The sequence below is a fragment of the Vidua macroura genome, chromosome 1 (genome assembly GCF_024509145.1).
Source record: "Vidua macroura isolate BioBank_ID:100142 chromosome 1, ASM2450914v1, whole genome shotgun sequence".
In the NCBI taxonomy this organism is placed as follows: Eukaryota; Metazoa; Chordata; class Aves; order Passeriformes; family Viduidae; genus Vidua; species Vidua macroura.
The window spans coordinates 14,371,208-14,394,618 of NC_071571.1; the positions used below are offsets into that span (position 1 = coordinate 14,371,208).

Consider the following 23,411-nt stretch of genomic DNA (forward strand, 5'->3'; position numbering starts at 1 on the left):
AAGCTTCTGCTAAAACAGCTGTTAAGAGACTGCACCCTAAACCACCACACTGCCCAAGTGGAACACGGAGTTGAATCACAGGCCACACTTGAGTAAACTAGAATCATTCCTTTCTTATTCCAAAATGCAGCTAGAAAACAAGCAGGGGAAAAGTAATTAAAATTATGAACAAGTTGCAGCACTGCTGGTTAAGTTAACCATACAAAACCAAGAACTGACTCAAGCTCCAGTAGCCACACATAAAGGCACAGTGCTTAGAGCTCTGAGCTGTGAGTTGATAGCTTGTGTTTCCCAACACCTTACCTTCAGAAAGGTGTCGAAAGGTACACTTTTTCATTTTTTTTAATCGGTAATTTTAAGTATATTTTAAGGGGTGCACTTTAAAATACCAAGATCATGCTCCGAACACCAGCAGGCTCCGGCCGAGGGATTTGGGGGAAGCGACTTTTTAGCTCAGAGCATGTGTTAGCACCGGACAAGCCCACTCATCACTTAGTGACTTCCACTGCTCTTGGCAACAGCTGCCAGCAAGAGGGACGGGGGATCCCCCTCGGCCCGGATGCCGCGCTGTGTCCGCGCGTGGAACCGGGCAGGGAGGGGAGCAGGGAAAGTGCTGGGGTCGAACAGCCTTTCGACACCGCCGGGAGCCAGCGGGCCGCGGGCAGCCCCAGTCCCAGCCCCGTCCCCACCCACCGGCCCAGCCCGGGGACGGCCGAGCCGCCGGCTAAACCCCGCCAAATAAGGCGCTGACGGGCGGCACGGATGGAAGCGGGAGGGAAGCGGGAGGGAAGCGGGAAGCGGGCACCCAGCCCCGCCTCAAGCACGGCTCTCCCGTCCCTGCCCGCCGCGCCGCAGACGCCTCCTCGGCCCGCTTGACGGCAGCGGGGAGGAATGTGTTTCCGGGGCGGGTAAAGCGGAGCGCGGACCTCCCCTCCCCTCCCCCGCGGGCCGGGCTCCCGCAGCAGCTCGGAGCAGGCGGCGGCGGGCAGCCAGCGAGGAGCGAGCCCGGGCGTCCCGCCGCGCCCAGCCCTGCCCAGCCCAGCCCAGGACGCCGCCGCAGCAGCGAGCCGGGCGGGCCGGAGCGCGCCCGCTGCCCGGAGCCATGGCCGAGGTAACGGGAAGACGCGCGGGGGGTCGCAGCCTGCCGGGAGCGAGATGAGCGGTGCCTGTGGCGGCCCCGGGGCTCAGCGCCTCGGGCGGGCTCCGGCGGGCGGCGCGGGACTGCGAGCGCCGCTTCCCGCGCCGGGAGCCGCCGCCGCCCCGTGTGCGGGTCCCTCGGCGCCGGTCCCGGGCGGAGGAGGGGGCGCCGCCTCCCGCCGTGCCCGCCCGGCGCTGTGGGCGGGAAGGTGTCGGGCCCAGCCTGCGGCTTCCTGTGGCGGCGGGACGGCGGCCGCGGGCCTCCCGTGCCGCCGGGGCCGGCCGGGCCTTTGTCCGCTCGGGGCCGGCCGTACCCCTATCAGCGGAGTAGCGTCTACCCCGGGCAGCGCCCCGAGCCACCCTCTCCGAGAGGGACGGAAGCCGTGCCGGTGCCGTGCCCTGTGCCGGCCGCCGCCTCCCGCCGGTGGTGCCCGGGACAGGGGCAGCACTCGGCTGGGAAAGTTTTCGGGCGGCTTCCCGGGAGGGCGGGCGAGGGCGGGCGTCCGAAGGGGGAAGGTGCCTTCCGCGGGAAGCGGGCCCGGGAGTTACAGGAATGGGAACGACAGGAGTGAGGCAGTGCAGGAACTCGAGTACGCAGGGTTTTGATCCGCACATATGTGCAGAAAGCGAGCACTGAGAGCGGGGTATGTGCAGTTTGAATGACGGGATGGTCGCAGTGCAGCGTTTGGCTGCTCGATCCGTCCAAACTGGCTCTGAGCCTCTATAGCTTGCTATAAACTTCTGTCGGGATGGAGTGGGAATATAAGGCCTCTATGCCATGTCCCACATGGGGATTTCTGAAAAATCTTACAGCAGTAGTCCAATGCTTTGTCTCCTATTATTTCCTTCAGTTACTGGTCGTTGGAAGGAAACATGGAGCAATGGGAAATTCATTCTGACTCACAGGCCCATGTCAGATGTCTTTATGTTATGGAATAAGTATCTGACTGTCTGTTAAACTCATTAGGTAGTCTTTGTGACTGTTTATGAAAAGAAGTTGATGAGCGTTCATGCTTGCTTCTTCATTTGTCCTTGATAGAATACAACAGTCCATTCATGCCAGCACATGTGCACATAGCTGTTGGGTGAAAATGTTGATTTTTCTGGTAGATTTGCCATCGCTGCTACAGTTCTATATATGCCAAGATACACAAACCTTTAGGAGTAACGATTGTCTCCATTTAGATTGGTGGAACCACTCGCAGCTAATGCTACTTGTGTGCTAATGTGTTGAAATTAAGCAGGACGTTATGTATGTGGAAACAGATTTAAATAACTTGTACTCCAGGCACACAGATCATTTGGTAGGTGATGGTGGCAGTGTGAGAAAAATTAGTTTTGAGAAATGAAGCAGCTTGGTAGCAGTGAGGGGATTTTGTTGTTCTTGATTGTTTGTATGGGCCTTTTTAAAGTAGTATTATACTACTAGAAAGATGTAAATAAGACTAAATTAAACAGGACTAAGAGTAGCAAAGACATTCATTGTCCACATCCGTCCTAGCAAGGAAACCGATGATTCATTCTCCTGTCACAAAAAAATATTACTTGCCTCTGGGTAATGATTAAGTAGCATTTTGCAAGCTTGCCTAAGGCTCTATTTATAAGGGTTGCAAAAACAGTGCGCCATTGGCAATAGATTGGCAAGACAAGACAAGTTTAAGATGTGAACACCTTCAACTTTTGTCCTTTTCAAAGATGTTTCAGCTGAAAGGTTAAAAGCTGACAGGCATGCATAATCTTACCTTAATCAAAGTTGGAGCTGCTAAGTGCTGTATCAGTTTGCCAGCCACATGATAAATGAACCATATTTATTTCAAAATGAAATGTCAGCAGTTAAAACTCTGTTGTTCTCTGTGGGTGCAGCCAGGGAGCTCATTCTGCTCTCTCTGTTCAGTTGTTTGATCTGTGCCATGCCCCCAGTAATGCCTACCCTTGTGAAGGACTGATTTGGAGGGATGCTTGTTTCTCTTAAGAATGTGCATGAATTTCTGATGGGAGTGCAGAATTTTAATGTTTTGAGTATTTTAAATGACTCAAGTGGTTAGCCTTACACCACTTCCTTTGGGAAGTGATTCCCAAAGCTGAAAAAAAACTGTCTGAGAACTTTTCCTGCTGTTCTTTCTTCCTGAGTAATGATTTCATTCCTCTCTCTAAACCATCCTCTCTATACCTCTCATTGGGTAGCTCTGCTGTAGTTCAGATATGAAAAAAGCTTGTTTGCTGTAGCAGCAGCTCAGGAAGTCGGTAACTGGGGTAGCAGAAAGGCGAACTTGGGGATAGCCATGCACACATGGGGTGGGCACGTGCTGTGGTCTCCCTTGCTCTGAATATAATTCCCTTGCTGCTGCTGGTATGAGTGCCTGTCAGTTGTTTGTAAATAGTTGTCATGCCTGCCTTTCCACCCAGTCTCGATTTAGCTGAGTGATGTGATGCACACTTAGCCAGCTTCTCATCAGTCTGCTGCAGGCTTCGTGCTTGGCTGTGGCTCTTGGTACTGGAACAAGGTACTGCAGCTGTGATTGCTCAGCAGACTCTTAAGTACCTTGTCTTGATGGGACCCTTTTAGTAAGCAAAGGCTCTAGTTCTGCATCAGGCTCCCTTCCCTTCTAGTGGACAACCATGCAGAGTCCCTGTTGCTCCTCTCTTGCATGTGGGCCGAGGCCTGGGTCTTCAGTGTGGACCTGCTCATGATGCAGGTGCAGCCTTTGCTTGTGTCCCTGTCACTGCTGCACAGGAGGTGGATGTGTGACTGTGCTGCTTTCTCTGGTAGTTCTTCTCACGTGGTGTGGGGAGTGGGTTTTGTGGAGGAAGGCTGGATGGAGCTTACTGGCCATTGCTATACCTGACCTTCCTCTTCCTCCTCATTCCTTTCCAAGTGTGTTTTGTACCCCTTTCATGTAAGACAGACTTGTCATCAGTGAGGCATTGCTCAAATGAAGTTAAATCAGTATTAATCACCGGCTTTAAGATTGCTCATGCCACTTCACATGGCACTTGGAAAAGACATTGATTAGATAGATCCAGAAAAGACAGAATCTATACTTAAACAATAGCAGAGCCTATTCTGCCTCTTTTGCTTTTCTAGAATATCAAGTGATTTATTTTTTCCAACTTTTTTTTAGGATGGCCAATCCCTTTGGCATCCTTTAATTCTTAGGAGCTGCCATCAGCCCTCTGAGAGGGAATCCTTGTTGGGAGTGCCTTTTTTTCTTGATTTTTTTTCTTTGCCTTTTAAGCTACTTCTATTGGTAGAGCTCCTAAAGCAATTAAATAAATTTAATCAATCTTAAAAATGTAATTAAGGCAATATGTAGTTAGATTTATTTTGGAAGTGTCATTAAAAAGTACTTGTCAGTATGTGTACTATTCCCCTATGACTAGATTTTTAAGTCAGCTGCTATATTCTGTGCCTGGTAGAAAATTTCCTGTCTCCCAGCAGCAGAAAACTCAGAGTTCAGTCTGTGTTTTCCTGCCTCTCTTCTCCCATCTGTCTTCATATTGCTGATTCTACAAATCGTTTAACTCACCCCACTTGCCTTGCTTTGAAGTCACCTTCTATTAGCAGTTCTCATTGCCACTTCTAACTTCGCTGGTTCCATACTCAAGGTTTTTCAGGCTTCTGCTCTGGTGTAGGTGTGCAGGGACATTTTTTAGACAAACACATCTCAGAGCTGTACATGACAATAAGTTTTTGTTGTAGGGGAGAGTTAGCTGGTTTTTTTTCTGAAGAGGATGTTTGTTTGCTTTCCAAAAGGGAGGGAGTATCACAGATTTGAGAACAAATGAATAGGTGAACAAATTCTGTGGCTCTGTCTCTTGGACAGATACTGGCAATATCTATGTGTGATTTAATGATCCTTTTGTGTCAGAAAATTAAAATCTGTTGGATAGTTCTAATGCTGCTGAATATTGTCATTTATGGTGGCACATTATGGTGTTCTCCTTTTTACTGTGTAGTTCCTCCTTGCTCTGCTCTGTGGTGTATTGTGTTGACAACTTTCTAGAAAGAATGATGTTTCTTGTCATGTGGTAACCAGAGGGGACCACAATATTAACCAGTATCTGTCAGTTGTTGTGGTTATGGCGTTTCTGGGGTAGCCTACAAAGCCATTTTTGTGTTTACGCACAAATGGGAAGACATATTCTATTTCTTCTTTTTTTTTCCCTAATTTGTTCCTAATTTGAATAGGTGTGGTCCAGTAACCTAAACTCCTAAAACTGTAAGTTAGAATAAATTTATGAGAAGACTTTTTCTCTCAACTTTTTTCTCTCCCACCATGTGGATTATTAGTGTAAGAACCAGTAAAAAGTATATACGGCTTCATTGTAAGAAATTGTCGTGTGCTTTAGCTGTGTGAGTGTCTAGCCCAATTTAAGACACATCTAAGCTTGCTGAACAGCTTCTGTTGGGAATGTTACACAGAAAATGAAAATTCTAACTTCTGTGAACGAAAAATGAGACACTAGGCACCTCTCTATAGATCGCTAAATAATATTATTGCCTTTTTCAGTACTAAAGGTGCCCTCTTTAGCAGAATGTATCATGTATTTTTGTAATAACCACCTTCTAATACTTTTCTATTCATAAACTAATCAGAGTGGTTAGTGGACTTCCTAGGCTATTGTATTTTCTCATTGATGGATTGGATATGTTCAGAAAGATGGTAAAGTCTCTAATCTATAACAAAATTTGCTCATAACCAAGCACATGGTAGGGGAATTAGCCTGATGAGACTATAATATTAATGGGGTTTTTGCAAAAGGTGATAGAATGCCTACTTGTAATCATCTTTAGGGTGTCACTGAGCAGAGGCTCTTTAATATTTTAGTAAATTTTTTTTGTATCTCTTTCTCATTTCTCTTTACAGTCAGCTGCAAAATGGCTTATGAAACATGCTTTCTGTCTTAAAAGCAGTTTCATGTGTTTCATTTTTTTTTCTTTTTCAACAGCAGCAACAAAATACCATTAGTATTCTTGTGGTTTTATTAGAGGGGAATGTTTTGAGTAACAAAGCTGACGCTGGAATCTTAACTTTGTTATTGCTTGTAAGAGCTGAGAAGATCCTGGTCTTTTCTCACCATCCTTTTCATTTCTTTATATCGCAGAAAACTGTTTTGCAAATCTTTGTTAAATTAATGCAGTTCTCATATTTTGTCAGCAAATCATTAGACTATAAAAGTCACTTGCTCAAAAATTCTTATATGTAAGACCATGTTTAAGTGCAGATTTCTTTTTATAATGCTCATAAACTGCAACATATACAGTACCTAATGCCAGTATTTCCTCCCCCAAACGATTGGCATCATATTTGTAGTTCTCCTATTCATGCTTTGTGTTTTGTATGAGATCACTTACTTAGTCCTAGTTTTGACTCGCTTAGTTTTAACTTCTGCTCTTGGTACATTCTAGTGTAAAAGCAGGAAGAAGGGCTGTTGTTGTTTTAAACTACAAATTTCTCTGTAGTATTTATACTACAAAGTACCTATATTTAATTTTCTGTTATAGCTATTAACATTTTTTTTAATTTTGTAGATGTACAAGTAAAAGCATTTTTGATATGGAAGCTGAACAGAAAAAGAGAAAAGTTTTTTCTTTTCTCATCCTTTGTGGTAGAATGAAAAACAGTAATTATATATTGGGCTGAACTGAAACACTGAACTTACCCTCATTCAAAGATGACTGATCTGTGGTTATTTAAAGGAGAAGAAAAATAATTGTATCAGATTAATTTAGAAGGAGTCAGTATTTCACTTAGGAAATGGTGATGAGTCAAAGGTGGTATCTTGGATATCAGTGCATACTTGGTCTCTGGAGAACAAACCTGAGACTGGGATGTGTAGTTTAGCATACTCTTGCCCTTGAAGTAAATATTGAAATAAGGATGTGCCCATTTGGAAAGGGGGATAAGCTGTCATTCTGGTGTTTCTTAATTTTCTTTGGTGGAATTTTAGTTTAATGTATGTTAACATGTGCTTACCTTGGGCAGTGGCACCAAGAGTCACATCTTCCCCTTGTGCAGGAGGCTGCATCTGATCTGTCCTCATGTGCTCTGGGTCCTTGTAGGCTGGAAAGACCTGCTGGGAATGATCTTCCACAAAGCAGAGGATGCTCTTCCAGTGAGCAGTGGAGTAACCAGAGCATCCAGGAGCATCCTGGGGACCATAGGAGGTCATTTGAAGGACCTGGCATTCTAGTAGCTTGGCCAGCATCCTCCACAAATTCATCTGCTTAAGTATTAAATTTGCAACACCCAGCTCTGGCTAGACCCTCAGCTGTCTGGTATCCCAGATGCTGGGTAAAGAGGTTTTGTAGTAAAGATGGGTACAACTAAAACGAAGGCCTGTTTCTGAACTGGAAATAAATACGAAAGAACGTAATCTTTTCGATGTTAAATCAAAGCACTCTCCCAGGTGTCAAAAGAGGACACATTTTAGTAGTTAGTTATTGATAAATTTGGAATAGATTTTGTATCAGGATGACTTCTGATATTGCTAACACATCTTTGAGAATGGAGTGGCTGCAGGCTTTGTGCTTGTCCAGTCAGCAAGTGAAATGCTCCCTCTTCTGTTAATGAAAAGGAGAAATGAGGAAATCTTTGCTATCATCATCCACAAGGTTAGCTAGGGTAAGCATGGTTGATGTGCTGCCAGTGAATTCTGGCTGGGCTTTTTTCTTACTACACTGATGTTTTATTTTCTTGTGTATTAGGAAATTAGTTTTAGTGGACTTAGGATAAAGTCAATAATTACTTTCTCAGAGCTTCCTTCTTTGCTTTTACAAGGTTGTATTTAGGGTGTGTTATTGTGCTGACTTTGTGATGCCAGATGGAGATTGTCCCAAAGCTGCAAGGCATGCTGTAGCCCATCTGCATAAAACACAAGGCTTGACAGTTTTTGAATTCTCAATTTGCTGATTTTGTGGCAGAATAGATTAAAAATCTGTCTTTCAGTTACATATGAATATAACTTACGTGCATTTCCAAAACATCTGAAAGTGTAACATTTTAGAAAGTAACACTTGTTCTTTGCTTTTACTATGCGGTTCAAAATTGAGGAGTGATTTTTTTGTTGTTTTTGTCACATCTATGCAAATAAAAATCAGTGTGAGAAATTAATGTACAAGAACTTCAGTGTAATTTTTCCTGGGTGTGGACTTCAGCATAAAAAAGGAAATGGCAAATTTCCTTTTTTGGAAGAACGTGCTGTACATACCAGCTATAGGTTGTTAAAAACGCATCATAAAATCAATAAACAGCAACAAACATTTTTTTCTGTGTATGTGTTATCTCCCTCCACTACACATGTTGTTTACATAACTTTTCAAAAGCTAGACTAAAATGTTACACAGCCATGTTACAGATACCCCCTTTCAGTAAAAAACTCAACTTCAGCTTTAAGGAGTAACTATACTGTGGAAGATTGCGGCCAGCATTTTTACCATTGCCAGCTGTCCGGTTTGGATAGTAAAAAAAAGAGTTTGCACAGGTACTGCCTCTTTTTGGTGCATAATTCACAATGCAGTTTCACTTTCTAAATGAAGAATATCTGTATTAAATATGATTAACATTTTCTTGTAGCTGGAAGCAGTTTTAATGCTGTGTTTTTGCAGAGTTTAAAAAATAATATCACTCTTTGGTGATAACTCAAAACTGTGCAGCAGAAAATTGGTTTTCAAATTTACCTGAATTTCATATTTTGTTAAATGTTCCAGTGGCTTTTGAGCCATGAATTCAACTAAAATTGTGTTTAATTTTCATAGGAATGTGGTTCTGCAGCAATTTATACCAGTGCTAGGTCTCAACTGTCCCTCCTGCCTGTAGCTGTGCAGTTTTGCCATCCTGCTTGCATCAGCTGTGGAAGTTATAGGGCTGTACATTGAGTTATTGAAAAAACTGTTCTGGCTGAAAACTAGCTTGGTCAAAAATGAATTTTCAGCTAGGTCAGTTGTTGCAGCTGGGAGACCACATGCATTGCAAGGGACGTGCTTCAGAGCCAGGGGAGGAAGGGGAAAACGTGCAACTCATAGCGAGAGCGTGTGGCACTGTGGCAGTCCGGAGATAAGTTGGCATAAACTGCTGTGGAGCCTCAAAGCATCTGCTTGTGCCTCCTTCAGTGCTCTTCTGACTTGAGTAATCCATCCTAACTTGCTAGATCACGTGAGAAATCACTCAGCAAGGTGTTATTGCTCAGCTAAGAGGCAAAAGTGTTGTCCATAGTTGGCACCAGAGAGATAAAGGGTGCAAATAGGGAATTTGAGGGTCTGGAGAAGTTGAGCTGGCTCCTGGTTTCTCCAGTAGCAAACTGGTAGCTGTGCTTGGCTACTACGAGAAACTTCATCTTCTATTATCTTTTGCAGTGCTCTTAGAAGCAGCTTGTGGACTCCAGGCTTAAAATCCTGCACTGGAAAGCAGCAGAAGTGTATGAATAGGCAGATTGTTCAAGCCAGGACTGCTTCTTATGAAGTACTCTGTGATGAATCTGGGTAGTTTTGGTTTTGACTTTTTTATTAGAAAGTCTTTTAAGGTTGAAGTTATTTTTTTCCTGAGATTGATGAGCTTTTTGCAAGTGCTCAGATTTGCATCAAAATCTGGATAAAGTCCACTGTTTGTGTCAGTTTGTGCTTCTGCCTAGCTTTTTATCACTGCTGTCGAATTAATAATCATCATTAGTTATGTACACAAAAATATATAACATATGTATGAAAAATTAAATATATATAGAATTAAATTATATTCAAAATCTCTTAGATACAAATTTATAAGGCTGTATGTAGTTCTGTGGGATGACCAGTTTTTTATTGTTTTTACATGATCATTTTTATGGACACTGGCATTAAAAGAATGTTGAGGACGAGAATGTTGTTTCAGTACAAGTCTCATTCTAAATTGTGTTTGAATAGTGAATCTTTTTAAAAATTTGATGTTAAATATTTGAATATTATCTGTAAATATTATTTTATGTGCTTGCTATTCAAATCCTGAACTAAAATATGAGCAGAGAACAACAAACCTAAAATCCTTCAGTATTTTGTTCTTTGCATCTGTTAATTTTTTCGGCCAACTAATTTATTCTGATAACCTTTAAAAATAAAATTAGAATAGTTCCCCAAACTGGCTGGCTGTGTTGCAGAGCATTCTTAAATAATTCATCCAAGATCAGCTTAGGATGGTTGGCCTGTGACAACCTGAATTTAGGCTGGTTTAGCAGCAGAGAGCCCAGTGTAATTTTGAAGGGTAGTCTGTCTGACAGCCACCTGCCCCTTCTTAGAAGTTGTTTCCTCAGCACTCTTCTGTCCATGTGCTGGTCTGGTTTTCACTGAGGCTTACAGAAAGTGGCTTTTGACACAGAGGGGAAAGGGATAGCCCAAGGTCCAGGTGGAGCTGGCTTGGGATAGAGGTGGGGGAGGTCCCTGAGTGGTAGCTCAGGGTCAGAGGTTGCTCTCGTGGCAGTGCTGCAGCACTGCTGATTCTTTCAGCTGCAGCTTGCTCTCATCTGGGTTCTGGCTGCTGAAACTGTACCCTGAGTGTTAATGATAACTCCTGGTGAGTGAATTCTGCCATGTAACGACAGACGAGTTTCCGCTGAGTTTTCTCTTTGTGGTGTGCCAGCTGCTGGCTTCCTGCAGTACCTGCAGCAATTGCCAGCAGCACATTTGCAATTGTTTTTTCTTAAAGAAATAGATGAGTGAGACATTGCATTTATTGACATTATCTAGCTTTCTATTTAAGAACATACTTGCCTCTGTTCTGCTTTTCCTTTAACAGAAAAGCTTGGATTAAAGTAAGTTTAGCCAGATGTTGTGACAGTCATGGAGGCAGTACAGCCTCAGAAGCATCAGTTACAGTCAGCTGTGTAAGAGCTATATTTATATGCTTAACTAAACTTTTCATTTCCCTGTGTGGATAAATGTGAGGTTTAAGTTGCACAAAATTAAATAGTGTCTTTATGGGAGTAGTAAGTGGTGCAGAGTATGCAGGAATTTAATACTACCACATGGAACAGACCCCCATGTTTTCTACTAGAATGGCTTAAATCATTATGTGGCATTCTTGATTATAATCTGTCTGTGATGGAAATGCTAAACATAGACAAGAAGTCCTGTAGGCTGGGAAAAAAAACTATGTAAACAAGTTAAGTATCCAGTTCACACTTTCTCCCACCAAAAAAATGGTGTTATATTTAGACTAGAGAAAAAATTAAGTTATTATGGCAAAAACAAGTCATGGTTCTAAAAGCATTTGAAAAGTACTGAAACAACAGATTTTTAAAATTCAGTTTTAATCACAATTGTGTGAAAAGAAGCTTGTAATAATGAAAATCCTGAAATATTTGTTACAGAAAAATGCCTACTGATAACAGCAAGATTGACTACGGTGATAATTCTTACCAATTTCTGGGGACAAAGTGCTTTGAGTCAGTAAAGTTGTGATGAACTATTGGAAGCTTATGTTTGAAAGAGTATGGAAAAGGGATATTTTTGACAGTGACAGTTTTAAGGGGGAAAAAAAGACATATATTTGTTATTGGCACATGTCCTTTCAACCACTTTCAACCACAGTATTGGTAGCAATGGGCTTGGTGTGTTTTAGCGGTTTAGGCTTGGAGAGGTGCTGCCTTTGCATGGTGCTTGCACACCTGCATAAGCAGCACAGGACATTGTTTTGTCCTCTCCTAAAATTAAAAGAGCTTCATTGTATCCTTGTATGAATCCTCTGCTTCTGTGGGCAGGATGCAGTGACATGGGATTTCACAGGCACAACAGTTTGAGAAGTGTAGAGCAAGATGTAGTTGCAAACTGGATTGTCAGAGATGTAAATGTTTATAGTTTAAACTAGGTGTAAGCCATAATAATCAACACGTAAAGCGCATTGCTGATGTTTTAATGACATGTAGCTGCAAGTCTGAGTGCTCTGATGGAGAGCATGCAGAACTGTATTTCTCTCCTAATTTAGTGTTGAACTTTAAGCACAATACACCTGCTTGTCAGTCTAGTTTTCCAAAATACAGCTATCAGAGTTTATGCTGTAAATTGCAGTTTGTGGATAACTGCCTAGTAAAAACATTTAAATAAAAAGGAACATTTTCGTGAGAAAGGGTAACTGACTTGGCTCTTGAACAGTTTCATATATGTGGTCATCGTGCACAGGTTGCTTGTTCCTGTGAGCTGTGCCTAAGTACTACCTGTCTTTCAAGCATTGAGATTCTTTCCAGAGTTAGTTCTGGAATCTTGGCTTCAAATTATGCTTCAACAGGTCAAGAAAGTGTTGTACAAATAATCTCTTAGTGTTCATAAAAGCCAAGCCAGGGACAAGGATGGTTCATACAGCAAAGTAGTGTAATGATTTGTGGTATGGTAGTACTGTGGAGATCTAGTCATGAACAAGCTGTCTGTGCATGGCAGTGTGTACACACACTGTTTGAAAAAAGGTCCTTCAAAAGTGGTGCTGACTAACCAGTGTTAATCCTACCTGCACCACAGTGCTCTCCAAAAAGCCTGAGAACAAAGGGAAGAGATCAAGGTTGCACTTGGGGTTTGCTGACTAGAAAGATGAAGGCTCTTTGTCAGTAGCTGCATGTTCAAGTTGCCTCTGTACATCTTTTTCCTGTTCTTTTCCTTCTGTCACCATGAAATTCCAACATGTGTGGGTTCTGAAATAGAGATATTTCATGAAAACACAAATCATGGTGTGATTCTTGGGACTGTCCTGTGCAGGGCCAGGAGTTGGACCTCAGTGATCCTTGTGTGTCCCTTCCATCTCAGAATATTCTGTGAATAAATTGAGTGGGCTATAGTAGTAGTAGTAGTCTTCTTTACAATTTGCTATGGCACTTGTTTTTCTTGTGATGAGTATTACTTTAGTAATAATCAGTGCAGCCGATTGCAGGAGTTTGTCATTAAGAGAAATTGTCAATAGATTTTGCTAGTGAAAACACAGAAATACAGTGAAACACATATAGAAATACAATGAAATCAGGCATGGTATGTAATTTACCCTGCCTTTATAGGTTTGCTATGTTCCATAGAAGTCTACATTCTGTAGGTTTTTATGGCTTTCCAGAAGTTCCCTGGCTGCCTTTGGTTCCTTGTATTTAGCTCCTTGCATTCACTTTTTACGTATGTCCCTAGAGAAGTCCATATTGTTTGGATTGGTCAGGTCTGCAAGTAGGGAGGGATTTCAGCTCAGCATGCACTGGTCAGAGTTGTCATCCACGACACAGGAGGTTTGCAGTCGAGGCCCTCTTAAGTCTTGAGTGTGAGCATACATCTGTTTCCCTTCAGTTTACTTCAGGGTAGAGCATTTGATCAGAAAGAAATAAAGTTCATACTCCAGATTATGAACCCAAGGCTCTGTTTTTTCTTTCATGGACAATATGCTGTAAATCTGTAAATATTACAGAGAACAGTAACTGGAACTCCACTTACACCTTTTTATCTAGCTGCTGCTGTATGAGCCCTTCAGTAGGTAAACTAGAGACAAAACTATCAGTTCATTTTCTGTCTCTGTGCTTTTTGTTCTGTGTAGGAGCTTTGGTTTAATTAAAGCTCTTATTAGTATATCCTGTAGGATGATAGAGCATTCCCAGGAAACGGGAATGCAAACCCCTTGGGGCTGAGGAGGGACTGGAGCCCATTTACCTTACTTCCTGTGTATGCCACAATACTGCAGAATATCTGGGATCGATTACCACCTTCTGTCATGTTTCAACTGGATCTATTGCATTTTATCTTTCTCATTGTGGAGAGATGTCAAATACAAGAAAACTTTATCATCTGCTGTTGTTCTGAAACCGCTACCTGTATTTTTTCTGATTATAGATGAAATTTATATCTTCCATCAAGGAAATTCTTCCCCACCACAATTCCCTGCATCCAGGCACCGAACCTGGGCAGATTTGTTTCCATTACACAATTCAAATCAAAACCAAAAGATACTTTGCATAAAAATACCCAGTTGCTTTTCATTCCATTATTTAGAACTGTTAGAAACTGTTATTTAGAAACTGTTAGAAGTTTCTGTGAAACCCAGAAACAAACACCAGCAAATTCTGTGTAAAAGCAATAATATGGTCAAACCATGTGAGTGCTTGTGAAGTTAGTGGTTCAGTCTTGAAGCAGCTGTGTCCTATATAAACTAACAAATGTACTCTGGGGACACAAGATGATGCCATGAACAGCCTTCCAGCTCTCTTCTCATGAGCCATGGCCTCAGCCTGCTCGTACTTGTACATGAACATTTTCATTTATTCTGCTGAAGGGGCTGTGTGTTGTGGGTGCCCATGCTGGGATTTCAGCAAAAGACACAAAGTTATTTTAGAACCAAACACCTACTGGTTTTTCCCACTGCATTCAGTCCTTTTTGGTGTATTTTAAGCTATTTGATTTTATGGGAATTTTTTTTAGAGCTGTATGAATAAACTGTGGGTAGTAATGTAACTCAGAGTCTTAGCAGTTGTGTTACCTTCATGTTTGTCTACATTACTGGGCACAGGAGCAGGGCACAAGAGTTTCGATGTCAAACCTGTAGAATTTTGATATCTTTTGTCATGGTTTGGGCATGCAGAAATGTGTATTCTCATCTCTTTTTGGACTCCCAACCCTGCAGGGGAATCTTCTGAACTAACAGTGCCATACACTAGTTGTGGCAGGTGACCTTGTAGAACCATACTGGAACGGAGGAGCTGGTCTCCCTAACCTAAGCAGAAAATCAGTTTTCTGTAGATTTTAACTCTCTTGTAATTGAAAGTTAAATCTTTACTAGTTTATTATATATTATTTAAATATATAATGCCCTACTAAAACAGTGTTTATGGAAGTGATTCTCATGAGTATTTGGAGACTTGTTTTATTCCATTAACTTAGAAATAACTGACAGAAGTTAAGTCCAAGGTGAAATACTGTTGATTCTTTTATGCTGTAGCATTACAGTAGCTGGAGCGGTTATGCCTTAAAGTTTTCTCAGGAAACATTTTGAGTAAGCAGTCTTGATGTGCTGAACTTTTTGCGTAAAAGTTATTTCACTGCTAAAGAATTTTTTATTTTGCTCTTGAGTCTGTGATAACATCCCATTCTTTCCATATTACTGCAAGAGTTCAAAACCTGCTGCATTTATGTCTGTGAAGTTACCAGGGTCAGAAGGAACACTGTGGTCTTGAGCCATGCTGTTAGGCATGATAGATAGGCTGTTGAAGGAAGGCTTACTTCTAGCATTCCCATTTGATTGGTGTGTTGCAAAGCCCTGATCTGGGGACTGCACTTCTGTTGTCCATTTTCACTTTTCCCATCAAATTCACTTTCCCTACATGGGGGATGCTCTGCTAGTTCATTCCTCATGATGCAAGGTCAGGAGCTGGGCCTCTGTGAAGGGCAACCATCACAAGGCTGGTCTACATCCAGGGAACAAATAGTTTTGCATGCTAAGTTTAGGATTCGGTTCTTTGATTAAAATTGCTGGCAATTCAAACACCAGTGTTTATCCCAAATCTCTGCTTGTTTAATGAAGAATGCATTATGTAGTTTCTTAATGGTGGTCCTGGAATTTACTGCGTGGTGTATTCTGACTATACTTCAGTATCACAGTAACACTGATTAAGTAAATAAGATATCTGTGAAGGTCATAAATGAAGAATTACCAATTTAAGATTTGTGGGAAAATCTATACTGCAGGCTTGAAAGCTTTATTCAAAAGTAACTCCTTAGTGTAAAACTTATCTTCTTTTAATATTTTTTTGTACTGGTGCCTTAGCAATATGCCTCTCTCAAAACAGAACAGCAAGATACCATTTTACTGCTTTCTTTTATAGTGAATTGCTTCTTTACAGTGAATAGTTATACAAACAGATATGTTTAGAGCTATTTCATGTGCAGGCAACTTGGAGATTGTAATTCATGCAATCTGCTGTCAAGAGTATTTGCAGGTCATTGGTAGAGGTTTGTAGTCCCTGTGTAATTGCTGTCCTGTGTCACTGAGGTTGTTTGGTTCTTCAGTCCCTTCTTTCCCCCCCACTTTTTTTTTTTCAGAAATATCAATGGGATTCATTCTGCCAGTCAGTAATATTCACACTGAAAAGCATGGCACTCAGCTAATGCTAGGAAACCTTCTGGAGGGAGGGTAGAAGGAACTGTTTTAGCAGAGTAGCCATCTGAAACAGGCATCTCCAGAGACTATTTCATTCTGCTTATTTTAGAAGTGTGTCTCTTCCTGCTCCTTTTTTAAGCAGAGCCTTCATGCCTGGGGGTGGGGGCTTGGCTGTGTGACCAGTGTAGTCCAGCACACAACCAAGGCTGTGCCTGAGCAGCAGGAGCTTTTGTTTCCCTGCTCCCTCCCAAGTTCTCTTCTCCTCCATCCTCATCTCACCACTTCTGCCACAACAGGAGAAGTGATTTTGTACCCAGGAACAAGACACTTTCTTTGTTGGATTAGTTTCAGACAGATCTTTTCTTGTTCCAGTCCTCCTGGTGGCCACAGTAATGCTGGCATTGATCAAAAAGGAAAGCAGTAAGAATAATCAGCCAGGATATTGACTAACAAGAGGGAATAATCAGCAAGGAGGATGGGGCAGCTCTCTTCAGTGACTTTCCATCCTTGTGCTACATGAAAGTGGCTGTAAATGTAGCATCAGCTCCAGGAGGAATCAATTCCATGCAGCATTTCTGAACCAAGATTTAAACCCATGAAAATACAGCTCATGCTAAGAGGTGTCAGGCTGAGGGAAGCACAAATGCAAGTCCAAAAGTGTGAGTTGTGTATTCCTTTCTGGGTTTATAAGTGTAATTAGAGTGGTGTGTGGGGATATGTCTGGATACTGCTTTAAAAAGGTGCTGTCTGCACACTGAAATGTTTCCCCCATGGTCTGGTTGCGTGTTTCAATGGAAAGCTTTGCAGTGAAACACAGTTCCGATGCAGTAGGGGCAGATGCCATGGAGTGTTTTCCTGTGCTTGCCATCAGCTTGGTGGATTCTGCATTACTGGGTGAGATGAGGAGCAGCTCAGCTGAGGGGAGTAATACTGCAGGAACCCAACACATTGTTGTTAATATTGCCTTAATATCTGTATAAACTGTGGCTGAAGAGTGATGAGAGGAGAGCAGCATAGCCATCAGTATTTAGTTTCAAAGGAATAAATGTGTGTATAACTCTTACCTTTCTTCTTTGATCCCATTTGCCCAGTTAAGTTTCTGCAGGGATGTTATTGCCATTCAGTAAATAAACTTTAAAATGCTTCAGTGCTGTGGAGTGGTTAATTTCTGAATATCTTGATGATTAGCAGAATGTGAGAGTTCTAAATATGTAATTTACAAATTCAGAATTCTGTAGAGAAATAATCCTTCCTTCTTTCTGTTGTCACTTAATGAGTCTCTCATTTCAAATTAAAAGCTCCAGAAATTTCCTTCAAAGCTGATTTTATAAATAAAAAAATATCTTCAAACATTACTGTTTGTCAAGACAGTTAGCAAAAAAAAAAAAAAAAAAAGAAAAAATAAAAACTTGGAAAGCATTGAATCTAAACATTTATGGTTATGTCCATGTTTGTTTTCCTAAAATATTTAACAAAAATAGAGTATGGTTCACAAATGTGCAGAAATTATTTTAAAATCAGTTTTTCAACAGCACACCATTTGCAGCCTTTTAGAAAGGATTCAAGTAGTAATACAGTATTAAAGAGATTTCAGTCTCTTGGCTTTGAGTTGCTTTTTTCAGGGAGAAAAAACCCACTTTTTCAAGGATTCTGGAATTTTTTTCAAGGCTTTAGAAAGGGGAGAACAAGTAGAAAATAATTAAATGTTGCATAAAAATATTAATTTATTTCTTGTAACAATCGGGGTTTTATTCAGTTGCAGTCATCTGTGGTTGAACACTGACACGAATTTAGTTGTAGCTCCACTGAGGGTTTCCAAAGGCTTCCTTTGGCCATCCGGTGTACTCGGGAGTTACTTGCTTGGGTTTATTCCCTCAGTGGAAGAATCTGCAGGAGGGCAGTTCCCGCTGCTGCCTGGGGACTTGCAGGGGAGCGCATTGGGCGCTGCAGCGGCCGGCAGGAGGGTGGCAGGACGAGATGTGCATGGCTTTGCTTGCATGGGACAGCAGTCAGAGCTGAATCCAAGCAGCAGATCTCTGCTCCCCAGCGCTCAGCAGCTGGAAAAGCTGTTAAGCTGTGGAGGTAAAGGAAGCGAGGAGCTGTGTGCATCGCTCCGGGAGAGGCACTGGCGCAGCCATATATGGACAAGGACATTTTCCTTGTTAACTTTACCGGGACTCTGTGCCCAGAGCTGCATTCATCATGCAGATGCATTTCCACTGGAACATTTCTCTTCCAAACGGTCTTAATCATAGCTTTAGCACTGTGTCACATCTTTGCTGACTTATTTATGTAGTCTGTGTGGACTTGCTGTGCATCCACTCTTAGTCTGCCCTAAAAAGGTGAACCGTTTAATAATTTTCTTGTCTAGGCTGACAGAAAAGATGGTACTCACCTGGTGCCAGCAGCTTGGATTTTTTGCTTACTGAAAAGCCCACCCCATTCCAGGCTGTACTAAAAGCAAAAATGCTTGAATAACAGAGTATCCTTTCACTTGAGGGAAGCAAGGTTTGCTGACCACAACATACCTACCATAAAACCAGGAAAGAAGAACCTGAAAGTTGAGCAACCTGGTAAGGACTTGCTGTCCAGACTGCTGGTCTGGTAGGTGGGCTCCTAACCTTGTCTTTCCAAGCTTTGGTTCAGTCCCTTCATCTGTCTTCCACCTACTCACATTCCTTGGGTCACCATTCCCCTCTGATCAAGGTTTGTGGTTGCACAGGTTGAATTTAGGCTATTGTTTCTAAAGGGGCGTAATAAAAGTGTTCTGAAAGAGAGTTTCTGTGTATGAAGGACTGGTCACTTGCAGCAGTGTGCAGAGAGAAATTCGAGTTGCATATATGCAGTAAGTAGTGTTCAAAGGTTAAGTAAGATATAATTCACAGTTCAGTTTTTTCCTCTTTTTTTAACCAGTGATTTATTTTGTGCTTATGCATAACATCAATCAAAGTAGTTCAACAGAATATTCTCTAAACTCCACTGCCTGTCTTCTCAACATAGCATCCACTGAAAAGTGAGCCAAAATGATTTATCAGAAAAATATGAGCCATCTAATACTGTTGTTGGATACAATTTGTTAGCAAAGGGTTGGCTTCTGTTTGAAACTTTCCCCATCAGATTTTGGAGCAGCCATCCCTTCTCTGATGGGCCTGGCTAGATGCGCAAAGTAACAACTGTATTTCAGTGTGCAAAAACCAAACTCAACTCCTGTAATAATTTGAGCATTGCTTACTTTGTTGCTAATTTATATGAAAAATAGTACATCTTCTAGAAAAATGGCATCTTCAGTTTAGGAGATTCTGCCCAATTCACGTTTCCTTGGCTATACTGCGAGATATTTTTTAGAACAAAAAGTTAAGAATACTTTTGTTTCCAGGATGACTGGAGAGGCTTTAATTAGCAACATTTTAGGGTGTTCAAGAAAACTGCACATTATCATCTAAGTTCTCAGAACTCTTATAATAAATAAAAGAGAAATAGAATTTAAAATAGTATCAAAATTTAAAAGGCAACTGACCCTGGCTGACTACCTTCTATTAAGGTAGGAAACAATTTAGAAAAATTTAGCCTTTCATTAATACTTATAGCACTAAACAATTTTTTTTTCCTTTGGATGGATGGTATCCAATTACTTTCTATTGTCTAAAGATGAAAAAACATGGGTAGAGTTTATGTCAGGGATGCTTTATGGTGCGTATTTTGAGATGAAATTTCTAGTTTGTTGTACAAACTGCAAAGTTAATCTGCAAAATGCCCTTTGAAGATTACGAAGAAAATGTTTTGTCAAGGGCCTTAGTGTTTATCTTGAAATGGAGACGTGAGTATAGAAGCTCTGTTTCCGTCCTGTATTGCTGTGGTAGCTTTATTTAGAAGTGTCTCTCTGATAACATTCAGAGCATAAATATTTTCATAAGGTGTTAAAAAACTGGTCTGGGTTCTTCCTCCCAAGTAAACAATGTTTCCAAATTTCTCATAGCTTGCTGGTTTACCTAGCAGAAGAGCATTTCAAAATAATTAAAGCTACCCTGTTTGATGTCTTCTAAATACAGTGTAGCCCACAAACATGGTTTCTATTGGGGCAAAACTGTGCAGCTGGTACAACTAAGAGAATTAAATTTGCATTTGTTCCATGTTCCTTGTCTCCTCTGAAACAGTTATATGTCCACAGCTTCATGAATTTTTTTTGCACTTACTCATTAGAGTGAATCATCCAGTTTGGTTTCTCTTTTGTCTTCCAGACTAATTTCAAATGGCTCACTTGTGCTGGCGTCCTCTGTTGCTTAATATGGAATGGATTTGCTCAGCAAGGTAAGGCACTTGATTGCACTGCAGTAGTTAATTGCTGCTTTAAAACTGTATCTGTTCAGCATTTCTTTATGTGGATAAATACATCCTCACTAGACAAATGCTAATGGCAGTAGGTCAGTCACATCTCATGCTAATAACCTGTAGTTGGAACTTAGCTTACAAAACCAGAGTGAACCAAAGAGAAATGCTGTTTTGTAAAACACCTTTTTATAACTGAAGTGACAGATTTGTGTTCCTCGCTAGGTGGAAGCGACTGCATAAAAGCTAATGCAAAGTCATGTGGGGAATGTATACAAGCAGGACCAAACTGTGGCTGGTGTAAAAAAACAGTAAGTGTTGCAAAAATCTTTTTATGGTTTGGTTTTTCCCCTTGGTTTCAAGCTTTAGTAAATACTTCACCTGTATAGAAATGTCTGTTTTCATTAATAGTAGTTTCCTCTAGTTCTTCAATTTGATACTTATTTGTACTTAAAAAATCAAATACTGTGATTTTTCTGATTTGAGTATAAATGTTTTTCACAATGTGTTTACTTCCCCTTTTCTAAATCCTAAGTGTATACAGGCCCTATAAGCTGTCTTATAGTTATTTAAAATTACTCCAGTGTGGAATCTGTCTGAGTATGCTTAATTATAGTCTTCCCGTGACATTAGAGTTAGAGCTAATTTTAGACAGATGTAGGTGGAGTAGGGAAAGAGATGGAAGGGGATTTTTCTTCTAAAAGAAAGATTTTCAAATTTTAGTTTTCTGTTGGTAGACCTGAGGGGAGTAGGACATAGGTTTGTGTGGGTGGGTAGTTTGTTTCTTTATGAAACAAAAAGGATATGCTCTTAGGTTAAGAAAGATTAAGCTCGGGAAACTGCAAAATATAAGATATAACCAAATAACCGTATGCTGACGTATCTTCTTCAGGTTAGAAACAGAAGAAAATATTTTCTATAGCTCTTCTTTGGTTTGTTTTTGAAACTGAGAAATTTTCCTTTTTCTTGCTAGGAGATGATAATCTACCTTTATTGCTACATATTGCCTACTTACTATTACCCAAACCAGCTTATAAACTCGCAATATTTAATTAAACTCACTGATTTTATAATTTTGCCTTGAACTATCAGATTTCCTGTAGGTCTGTGTCACCAAAAACTGACAAGCTTTAGTATACATTTATTTATATGCATATTTTAGGGACGGGGTAGAATCAGAATTGCCAAGTTTCTCAGTTAGAAGCCTTATTTATTTGCATTTGAGGTTAGAGCTTTTTTAAGGTTTGGTGTAATGAGAATTTGTTGTTCAGAACAAAGTTAAGGATTAGTTTTGCTTATGGGTGTTACTTTCAGATTTAATTTCCCAAAAATAAGAGTTGTCTTTGCCCTGCTCTGTCAACATATAGCTATTGCTTTGTTGTAGAGTGCCAATGTAACTTGTATAATCTTAACTAAAAAGGAGAGTATGTTAAAAACAGGCTGTATGAGTAGGTTCACATGGGAACTATGTGATAATGAAATATTTTTCTACTTGCAGTCACTTTTAGAGTAGCCTATTTAAACAGATGTGCCACTTCTAATAGAGGTGGTATTGGGCTTTATTTTTTTTTCCCTCTTGCATCTTATACACAGATAAGTATAAATAGTAGTCATTGAATAGATGTAGTATCATTTAATATGTTTCAAGACTGTGTGTTTTATTACTGAACTTCGGAAAAAAATAAATGTGTTCATTGTGGAAAGAGCAGTTGTGGGTAGAATATAAGAACTTGTGCATAGCTATAAACGTGATTCTCTTTTGCCTGTGTTTTCTAGGACTTTTTGCAAGAAGGAGAGCCAACATCTGCCCGGTGTGATGACTTGGCAGCACTGAAGAGTAAAGGCTGCCCTGTGGAAGACATAGAAAATCCCAGAGGCAGCAAGCAGGTGCTCGAAAATAGAGAAGTAACAAATCGTAAGAAAGGTGCTGCAGAGAAGCTGAAACCAGAAGCCATTACACAGATCCAGCCACAGAAATTATCACTGCATCTAAGAGTCGGTAAGGACAGTTTCGTTCCAGTTTTGGGATGATTCTCTGCCACCACCACATCTGCGTTTTTTGATTTCCATTTTGTTACAGAAATGACTATTTTTCAGATAATATGAATGATACCAGAGCCATTCAGTTCAGCTCCAGGTGTTTAGGTACTCCAAATACTGTTTGATTTTTGAGAAAGATTAGATATTATCACTTGTTCTATTTTTCCCAATAGAACTTAGGAGAAAATCGATACAACATGGATTGTAAGATGTATCAGAAAGGTAAAATTGTTTTGTTTTCAGTGTTTTGTAGTTGATTTTCTAGTGTGCCTGTAGGATGAAAGTAGAGGAGTCAGCAAAAACTTCAAGTTACTAGAGCATTTCCTTTGCTTGAAGTACTGCTGTTTCCTGAAGTCTGCGTGCCTGAGTAAAGTGGTTTTGTAGTTATGCAGTGCAATTTTTGGATTGCTACGTAAAATACCTTCCAGAGGCTAAAGATGTGGGCACAGAACCACAGTAATGAAAAAACAGAACAGTTGTGTACCATTTCTACCCCCTAAAGAGAACTTTATCTCATTCAAATGAGGGGACAGGGAGGAACAGGGCTAGTGGCTCACTTGAGCACAATGGAGATTGTCCTCAAGCAGAGTTCTTAGGTACTGTAGACACATTGAAGAGCTGCCTTGTATTTTCCTGGAAGAAGAGATTGTATTTGGGGTCAGCTGCTTGGTGGTAGTTGCAGTAATAATTGGAAGGTGATGTGAAGCAGGCTCAGCATGATGTAGAGAGGAAAGTAATGAAAATTATTTTGCAATTTTGGTATGGCTCCTATTTATTTCTAATGTGAACTTTTTTGCTTCAAACCAAGTTATTGTTCCTCTGTTGACACAG

At 40.9% G+C, this 23,411-nt stretch overlaps 1 protein-coding gene across 1 annotated transcript in view; it reads left to right on the forward strand.

The window, feature by feature from the left end:
* Nucleotides 1-1,014: 1,014 nt before the first annotated feature.
* ITGB1 (integrin subunit beta 1) overlaps nt 1,015-23,411 on the forward strand; it is a 43,034-nt gene continuing 20,637 nt past the window's right edge. Inside the window, exons 1-4 of the mRNA XM_053986412.1 lie at nt 1,015-1,111; nt 20,453-20,522; nt 20,766-20,851; nt 22,317-22,539. Of these exons, the coding sequence (XP_053842387.1) occupies nt 1,103-1,111; nt 20,453-20,522; nt 20,766-20,851; nt 22,317-22,539 (388 nt within the window). The 5' untranslated portion in view covers nt 1,015-1,102. The remainder of the gene's footprint in view (nt 1,112-20,452; nt 20,523-20,765; nt 20,852-22,316; nt 22,540-23,411) is intronic.